Raw genomic sequence first — 9,540 nt, 5'->3', positions numbered from 1 at the left:
AGAAGAGGAGGAGGAGGAGGAGGAGAGAGGGAGAAGAGGAGGAGGAGGAGGAGGAGGAGGAGAGAGGGAGAAGAAGAGGAGGAGGAGGAGGAAGAAGAGGAGGAGGAAGAAGAGGAGGAGGAGGAAGAAAAGGAGGAGGAGGAGAGAGGGAGAAACCCTGCAGAATGTAACCGTGTGAGCTTCACTGCCTTTTTGTTTCGTAGGACTCGCCACCTTTCCGTGTTTCTTTTTCTCTCCGCTCCATTTGAGTCACAGCGACAACAAAGTGGACACAGAAGAAGGCGGAGCGAGAGGCCTGCAGTGAGCTGTGTGTGTGTGTGTGTGTGTGTGTGTGTGTGTGTGTGTGTGTGTGTGTGTGAGGGAGGAGGCTGGTGATCTTACCTGAGATAGTGTACTCGTCACTGTGACTCTCACTGATGCGAACGAGGAAGGAGCCATCTTTGTTTTGGGACGCCAGCAGCAGCTTCTCAGCTTTCACCCTGTTTATGTTCCCATAGTACCACCTGCACCGAGGACGAGCGAGAGAGAGAGAGAGAGTTAACTGTCATCATCAATCATAATTCATCTCCTGAGCATTTTCACAATCAATAGATCGTTTGTGTTTTAAATATTGTAAATAAAGTTTAAAATCTGAATCGCCCAAAGTGACGCATTTACAATCACTTATTGACGACACAGATCTGTAAACAATCGCAGCTCCTGCAGCGACACGTCCGTGTGTCCCAGGTTGCTCCCTCTGCTTCTTCACTGGCGTGTGTGAATGTCACCCCGTCAGATGAGATCAGCAGAGCCGGCCCCGCCCTCGCCATCCTGTCGCCTTGTAAAGTTCAACGACCTGACGATCTCTCGGTTTGCATGTTTACATGCTGGTCCCTTTCGCCTCTCGGTTGCCAAGAGGCGGGAAACATTGCCATGGCAACGGCGAGCTCAGCCAATCAGCTCGACGCTGTGACACTCTGTGATCGACCATTTCTGGAAACAAGGTCGATATCAGACAAACTGGTTCCTCCGACACGACCGTAAAACTCGTGGTCAGTCTACCCTGTGATGGTTATGACATCACGGCTGATAATCAGATAGAGAGAGAGAGAGAGAGAGAGAGAGGGAGAGAGAGAGAGATTCCAGTTTCACGAACTGGTTCGCTCAGTTTAGCGGCATGTTGTTGAATCACCTCCTTCAAAAGGTTTTTTTTATTTACCTGATTAAAGGTCAAAGGTCAAGAAACAGCAGCAGGGGGCGTGTACCTTTTTGAACAGGAGTTGTCGAGTGGTGTGTTTGCAGAATATGACCCGCGTTGACTCGACAGTATCGGGGCGGGCGTGTCCGGTTTCAGTGACAGTAACAACAAACAGTCGACTCTGAACAAACTGCTCCAGGATATTAGAACAGACTCCACGCTGCAGGGGACACGGTGATGGTAGAGGCTGCTGCAGAGTCCATCAGTATGAACTCATCCATTCACACACTGATGGTAGAGGCTGCTGCAGAGTCCATCAGTATTAACTCATCCATTCACACACTGATGGTAGAGGCTGCTGCAGAGTCCATCAGTATGAACTCATCCATTCACACACTGATGGTAGAGGCTGCTGCAGAGTCAATCAGTATGAACTCATCCATTCACACACTGATGGTAGAGGCTGCTGCAGAGTCCATCAGTATTAACTCATCCATTCACACACTGATGGTAGAGGCTGCTGCAGAGTCCATCAGTATTAACTCATCCATTCACACACTGATGGTAGAGGCTGCTGCAGAGTCCATCAGTATTAACTCATCCATTCACACACTGATGGTAGAGGCTGCTGCAGAGTAAAGAGTCCATCATTAGGAGTGACTCGGTGTTAAGTGTCTTGCCCAAGGACACATCGGTCATGTGGCTGCAGGAGCTGGGGATCGAACCCGTGACCTTCCTGTTGAGGTCGAGCTGCAGCGTGCGAGCCGTCTCTCTCTCTCTCTTTGCTGAATCGCACTAATGTGACATTTAAAGTGTCAGCGGTGTGTTTGAGGACAGTTGGACGTTGCGGCGTCAGTGTGGGCTCAGCACTACAGACAGTGACAGCGAGCTGAAACATGATGATTCCCTGCAGGTGGATGAATAATGGACGACCTGCAGCTGCAGCTCGCCGACACATTTAGCTCCATTCTGCTTCAGCAGCAGAACACGAGCGAACATTTGGGATGGAACTTGACTTTGAGTGCAGAGACGACGACGACGTGCACTTTGGGTTTTTTATGATTCCACTTAAGACCGAAATGATTCGACGCCATTGCTCGGAAACTATTTTAATAATTGATGGACAATTCATTACCTAAAAGCTTCCAGTTCCATCTCATCAAAGGTGAATCATGTGAAATATCTCGGCCTGCTGTGACAGTCAGATAAATATCCTTCAGCTGCACCTTTTCACTCACTTCATCATTTATTCATTTCATGTTTTTCCTTTCTCTTTCCTCGAAGAACGCAAACTCAACAAATTTACACGAATCAGCTGAAGAGACGAGACTGCAGCTTTTAAAACTTAAGATGCATTCAGGGAGTGCGGATGGCCTCGCGGTCGTGTTGAGCGCCGCCATGTGAAGAGGCTACAGCCTTCGTTGCGGCGGCCGTGGATTTGAGTCCGACCTGCACGTCATCCCTCACTCTCTCTCCTCCTTCAACATGCTGTTTCTCTCCAGCTGTCCATTTGAATAAAGGCCAAAAATAAAACTTCAAATAAAGTGGAAACATTCAAGCGAAACCCGAAACATAAAGATGTGTATCCAGTAATTCAACATCTTTAATCTGGATGAAACAAATCAGAACTTCCTACTTTAAAGAGTTGACTTTTTTGGCCATTTCTGTTTAATTCTCAAATTTAAAAAATCCCTCTTTGAGTGGTTTTTAATTGCAGGCAGCAGACGGACTCTGTGTCTGCGCACCCACACCACCAGTCCGCCCAGTTTCAAGTTGATTCATACTTTTTAAGCCTATCTCCACAGAGCCTAGCTAGCATAGCTTCCTATAGCAAGATGGCAGACGTTGCTTTAAGATCTTGACAGTGAGGTCCCGCCCACTGATCTGTGATAGGTCGAGAACATGAGGATGCTCTAACCACAGCAGCCTCCGATGACGCTAAATGATGATGTCTGCATCATCGGAGGCTCCTTCCTGTCTCTGGGGAGTCTGAGGGCGAGATGCACGAACACTGAAAACGACTAACAGGTTTCTAATGACACAAAGCTTCATGCAATTGGGTGACGTTTCCCCTTAAAGGGGGTGGAGCCACAGTTTAAAGACAGTGTTGGTGTTTAAGGGTCGCTCATGTGGCCCCCCGAGGAACAGACGGTCACGCTCGTTCAGTTTAGGGTGCAGAAATCTAAAATAAGGGTGCCATGCATCCTTCTGCTGGTTGTGCAGCAGCCTTTTAAAAAAAAAACAACAGATTTTTGTGGGGTTTTATCTCATTTCACTTTTGACTTCATATTTCAGAGACATAGTGACGTCACAGCTCGTGTCTGTCACCATCGCAGAGAGGTCGAGCCTCGGTCAGCTGTCAGCGCTGATGTCTCACAGGATCCGTCAGCTATCTTTTCTTCCCTTTCTGTTCCTGCAGAAGCTTCTGTCCCTTCTCTTCTCAGCTGTCACACTGGGAATTTAGACTTTCAGCAGATTTCACCCTGACGCTGTCTCAGAGCAGATCCGGGAGCAGGTGCGGATCAGCTGACACTCACTTGTGTTTGGCGAACTCGTCCTGCAGCAGAGCCACGTAGTTGGCCGGGATGAGTCCGGACTGCAGAGAGCCGGTCAGCTTCTTGGCCAGCACGTACTCCCCCCTCTTCTCGATCACCGACAGCTTGTCCCCCTCCTTCACCGTCAGCTCGTCGTCGCTTCGGGCCTCGAAGTCGAAGAGCGCGGCGTACAGCTGCACCGGCCGCTTCTTGGGCGACGGGACGCGGATGTCCCCGGACACGGTGCGGATCTCCGCCACCTGCGCCGCCGGGTTCGCGATCACATGGTTGTTGTTGGGAACGTTTGGGTAGTGAAAGTCCGGCCAAATGCAGTTCCAGAGCCGGCTTAAACACGGCATACAGGAGCGACAGCAGCTCTCCATCCCGGGACATGAAGGAGCGCGCGGTGCGGGTTTAATCCAGGTTCACTCACCGATCAATGCGTCGCGCTTCAGACTCCCTCAGTCCGCGTCTCACCGCCTGAAGAGTCCAGCCGCTCAGCCCTGAGGTTCCCGTGTCCTCCACCGGCTGGAAACATAACGCACCGACAGCAGCAGAGGCTCGATCAGCCGGAGGAACCGGTTTTGTTTTCTGTTCACATCATGGATCTGAGCTCCACGCCTGCAGTGCGCACGGCGGCGTCGGGAATGCGGAAACGGGAATGGAGGGCATCCAAGTCGGATCTGTTCCCCGCGAGGACCGAGCACGCGAGCATGGCTCCCCCACCAAATGTTAATCCATCGTAATCCGGTGTAAACAAAAGCAAACACTGCAGAGGTGTGACGCCCCCGGTGTGTATCTGCAGAGAGAGAGAGAGAGAGAGAGAGAGAGGGAGAGGGAGAGAGAGAGAGCAGTGAAGGTGAGGCGGCTGCACGGTGCGAGAAAAGTTTGGGTTTGGCGCTCCGCTCATCTCCCGCTGCTCACACACCTGCGCACTGAGGGGGGCGGAGTCAGAGAGAGAGAGAGAGAGAGAGAGAGAGTGAGAGAGAGAGAGAGAGAGAGAGTAGTTTACATAGTAATGAGTGTCGCTGCCTCTTACTAAATATCCCTGAAGGTCATATAAAATATATAAATAAATTGACAATGTCAAGTCTTCTCCTTCCCGCCCTGTTACTTGGTTTGACTCTCTAAAAACTTCCGAGGAAAATGATTAGAGACATGTCTTTGTGTCCCTAAACTTCGTTTGTACAGAAGCCCTAAGTGGACATTTTTAGACTCTTCTCTCTTACCGTGTTCACGAGAAGAGACCATTGTTTGTTTATTCTGGACTTTTTGACTTCACTCTCGATGCAGTTGATACTTGCTCCTTACACCTGGACTAAAAGTGTCTCACTGTGTAGTTCGAGGGATTTAAAGCCAACAAGAGAGAACACAAGAACTTACTCAAGAAGTTTCCTTTATTTTTCTAATTTTAAAGGCAGGGTTATTAAGTTTCTAAAACTAGCATGATTTTGAAAGTGGCATTTCCTCTGTGCTCCCTCTAAAGCCACGCCCCTCCCCCCCCTCTGTGCTCCCTCTAAAGCCACGCCCCTCCCCCCGCTGTGCTCCCTCTAAAGCCACGCCCCCTCTGTGCTCCCTCTAAAGCCACGCCCCTCCCCCCTCTGTGCTCCCTCTAAAGCCACGCCCCTCCCCCGCTGTGCTCCCTCTAAAGCCACGCCCCCTCTGTGCTCCCTCTAAAGCCACGCCCCCTCTGTGCTCCCTCTAAAGCCACGCCCCTTTACTTACACTCACAAGTGCTGTCACTCCAGAAGGTGACCTCAGCTCATCTCTTCATGGTGTAGAAACGACGTGGTCTCATTCAGCGGTGAGTAAACTCTCAGTATAAACTCAGCTTTGAGTGTGAGCGAGAGCACGAGCAGGGAGACAGGGAGGCTGTGATTGGTTCATCAGAGAGCAGGGAGACAGGGAGGCCTGTGATTGGTTCATCAGATTGGTACCTCGGCCTTTTAGCCGTCAGTCACCTGCAGATGAGTCTGTGTGCTCAGGATGACTAAAACTGATTCTTCATGTCCTCTGGCTTTGTGTTTAAAGACAGAAGAGAGTCTAATCTTCAAGCTGCTTCTGAACCTCAAAAATCTTCTGAATAACAAATAGCTCTGCAGCTCTGAAAGAAGGGGGGGGGAGTGGGGGCGCACAGACCTGAGAGGACAGAAAGGGATATGAAATGATGAGCCTAAAGAAGTGTCATTCAGCACCAGTGTGTGTTATTGTACGGGATTAGTGGCATGTATGGTCCGGGGACAGATGCTGTAAATCTTCAGTCTGCAGGTGAATCCACTGATGATGCTCCTCCTCTGCACGCCGCTCAGACACGCTGCTGTAAATGATGTTGTTACCGAGCAGCAAACAGCCCTCACAGAGAGATTTATTGAGCTGCCACAAGGTGATTTACGGCTCCTGCATTCAATGGTTAATATGTGCAGGGAACAAATATGACGTCCCTGAGAGAGAAACAGAATCAGGAGCACAAAGCAGCAGATTTGTCTGCTGATACGGAGATTAAGTTGTTTTGTTTGTGTTTGTGTCGGTTGTTTCTCACCTTGTGCAGTGTTATTATTTGTGGCATGGTTCATATTAATGCGGCTGAATGACATCCCAGAACATTTGGTTGATTTTCAGATCACATGTCTGAATAATGTGCGCTTTCTTTTCCCCCCGTTCATTCGGTCATTGATGTCCAAAATCAAACTGTTTGCTCTGCAGGGGCACAAACACACACCAACTGCTGTGTTCCCTTCCTCTATCAGATGCGTATTAATACGCCACAGGAAGTAGTCCCTAGCAAGTTGACCTTCCACCTGTAGTTTTTAAACATTTGGTCATTACAGCCGCTGCGTGTGCTTCGAGGTTTCTCAAAATCTTGAAGTGAATTAAGATGTTCAAACATGTTTTTGTTTTTAGTTGTGTAACGACTCATAATTCAGAAGCTGATCCTCGTACAGAAACCTCTCTGACACACACACACACACACAGTCTCAGATATACTTCGGATCAGAGCTGGAACGTTTGAAGACTCAAACTGGTTAAAATCCAACATGAAAGCGTTTCTCTAATCTTAATCTTTTAGAGAGAAATGCAGCTTTAAATCTGTGAACGGACTGTTTTCACGCCGTGCACGTCGACTCTGTGAGCTGTGCTTACATCAGAGACGTGTGATGAAGACAGGCCGCCCGTAAGAAGGGGACACAAGGGGAACGCTTCCTTATTCCCAGTCACTCATGGAGGCTAGCAAACAGAACAGGCTCCATCCTAATTTAAGCAACTATAACCACATTTTATTTTACTCCTGAAAACTCAACATGACCTCTAAAAGGAAGAAAAAAATATTTTAATTGTTACTTTAGAGAGATGTAAAGCCCCTTTTTCTTTTGAGCCTTTTTTGTTGTTCGATTACAGACGTTAGCAAGCACACAGTGAAGCTAACAGCTAACGGTTACGGTGCAATCAGTAGCCTTCAACTGTCCGAGCACCTGCTCAGAGTTAGGATGCCAGAAAACGACGAATAAGAAAAGAAGGGAGCTGGCTCGAGCATTTCACCCCAACAAGCTACGAAAATCATCTGAGTCGGCTCAAAAGTCTGATGGAACAGAGGCAGAGAGCGCTAATGTTAGCCAGGAGGCTAGCGCTAATGATGCTGATCCAATGAGCGTAGGTTCATTTAATAACCTCAGAGGCCCGTTCACTGAGCCTTTCATGGTCAAAGACATTTCTGCAGGCTCAACTCGAGTGGTCCGAGGCGACTCGAGTTCATGATTGATGACTTGTAGTTTGTCGAGTTGACAACTAATGTTCCCCGCAGGGAGGAAACCAGCGGCTCAATGAAGACGCTGTGCTCAGTTTGATAGATAGCACACTGTTTTATTAGTATATTTAGCTTTGTGACAAACAGCTCGGGAGAAAACAAAAAAACAAAAACAGAAAAAAAATGGTCACAATTCTTTTTTTTCTTCTTTTTTTTTAATCCAGAAACATTTCAGCTTTAGCAGTGACATCACACAAAAGAAAGCTCAGTTTTTTTTCCATCATTGGTTTCTTTGTCATGGACCAGAGTGATATGTTCTCGTTGGTGGGCTAAACAAACGCGCCCGTACCGCTCCAACGGAGACAACAAACAAACAAACAAACAATACAAAAAAATAATCAAAAAACCTAGATTTCTTTTTTTTTTTTGTGTCTTTTTTTTTCCTCGATCATTTTAAGTTGCTTCACATATATTATCAACACTTTTCTAAAGAATCAAAATATTCAGCCACAGGTACTGGAAAAAAGGTATCCACTGTTATATATAAGAACACAATAAATATAAAAAGAATTTCTGATAGAATTTATATGGTATCAAAGAGAGGGGAATGGGCCTTCAGTTAGACGGGTTTGTACAAAAGTGATGTCCTTTTTTTTTTTCTTCCTGAGGTTGTGTTTTTGTCTTCTGCAGTTTAAACTTCTCGCTAAATATACTAATAGACTAAAGACCCGACACACGGGGTCTGTAATGGCTTATCATTCGCTGAGGAATCATCTCCACTGATCCCGCTCGCACCGCCGCGGGGGTCCCTGTGACCCCGCTGTGATTCTGTGTGCTGTGGAGTTAGCCAAGACGTCAAAATAAAGGCCTCCCCCCCCCCCCCACCCAAAGAAGCTCGACACCTCCCCTCCCCCCAATCAAAAAAGAGAAAACAATCCGTAAAGTTCAGTTTTCATTCCAGCTGCGTCACGATTCTTCACCAAGTATATTTATTCACATCCTCCTTTGAACACACGTTAGCACACGATGCTAACAAAATGCTAACAACGCATTTTTAAAAGGACACACAAATTGTAATCGTTTCAAACAAAAACAAAAAAAACAAACGATTGTTTTGGTGAAGAAACGTGAGCGACAGGAACTTTAAACAACACGACAGGTGTCCACCCACACATGCTAAGCTAACGTGAAATGTTGATAACTGTTTTGAGACGCAGTCGACATTTCCCTTCGGTGTGTGAGGGAGGAGTCAGGTCAACTCAGGGACGAGAGAGAGAGAGAGAGAGGAAGGGGGAGATGATAGAAAGAAAAAAAAAAATCAGAAAGAATTGCAAAAATCTGTACATGTAAACATCACACTTCCACTGAGTCAAATCATGAGGAGAATACAGGTTTCACATTGGTTTAAACTGCAGGTACACGCCCCCCTCCACAATCAAGAGTCCGGGACAAAGTCGGGAGAAGACGAAAGAAATCAGAAAACGAAGGAATCTAAAGCACCACTGGACAGGAAGAGAATCAACGGCTCTCTGACACTTCCTGAACGGATAGAAAAATAAAAAAGGTCCAGAACGTTCTCTCGTCTCATTCCTTCTTTAAATGTGCGTGCGTGTCGTACACGTGACCTGACCGTACGCAGGAGTGTGTGTGAGCGTCTGCAGGGACACGACCGGCATCAGGAAACCGCAGCTTTCAATCCAGAAGGTTTTTTTCCGACGCCGTTTTAAAAACTGCAGAACATCAAATTAAAATAAAAATAAAATAATAGTTTACAAGCAGCAGGATGAATCATATCCGATCTTTTGACCCCGGTTCGCTCTAACCAACTATTTTCCCTTATGATGATCAACCTGTTGATTTAGTGAAAGACGAGAGGCTTGGTTGTGTTTCTATAGCAACACAAAGGTTTTGTTGAGTTGTTCAGTGACGAAGGCGTAAAAAAAAAAAAAAAAGAAGTTAAAATCACGTTAGGATTTTGCATTCAGGAAACGCGCCTAACTTGAACAAAGAGTCATGACGCGTTCGCCACTGAGCTTCAGGACGACGGGTTTCTCTTCTGACAACTCAGCTGTTCTCCTTCAGCTTCA

The 9,540-nt window shown here is 47.2% G+C and overlaps 1 protein-coding gene across 1 annotated transcript; it reads right to left on the bottom strand.

Moving 5' to 3' along the window:
- Positions 1 to 381: 381 nt before the first annotated feature.
- LOC306819243 (tyrosine-protein kinase Srms-like) lies at positions 382 to 4,643 on the bottom strand (the record flags this gene model as incomplete). The annotated part of the gene is made up of 2 exons (XM_079373016.1): positions 3,715 to 4,643; positions 382 to 503 (listed from the first exon to the last, which is right to left on the bottom strand). Coding segments are annotated over exons 1-2 (502 nt in total), but the record flags the coding sequence as incomplete, so codon positions are not given.
- Positions 4,644 to 9,540: the final 4,897 nt, after the last annotated feature.

Source organism: Symphodus melops, assembly GCF_947650265.1.
Source record: "Symphodus melops genome assembly, contig: scaffold_493, whole genome shotgun sequence".
Taxonomy (NCBI): domain Eukaryota; kingdom Metazoa; phylum Chordata; class Actinopteri; order Labriformes; family Labridae; genus Symphodus; species Symphodus melops.
Note: the sequence above shows the minus strand (reverse complement) of the source record. Positions and strands in the feature narration are given on the sequence as shown.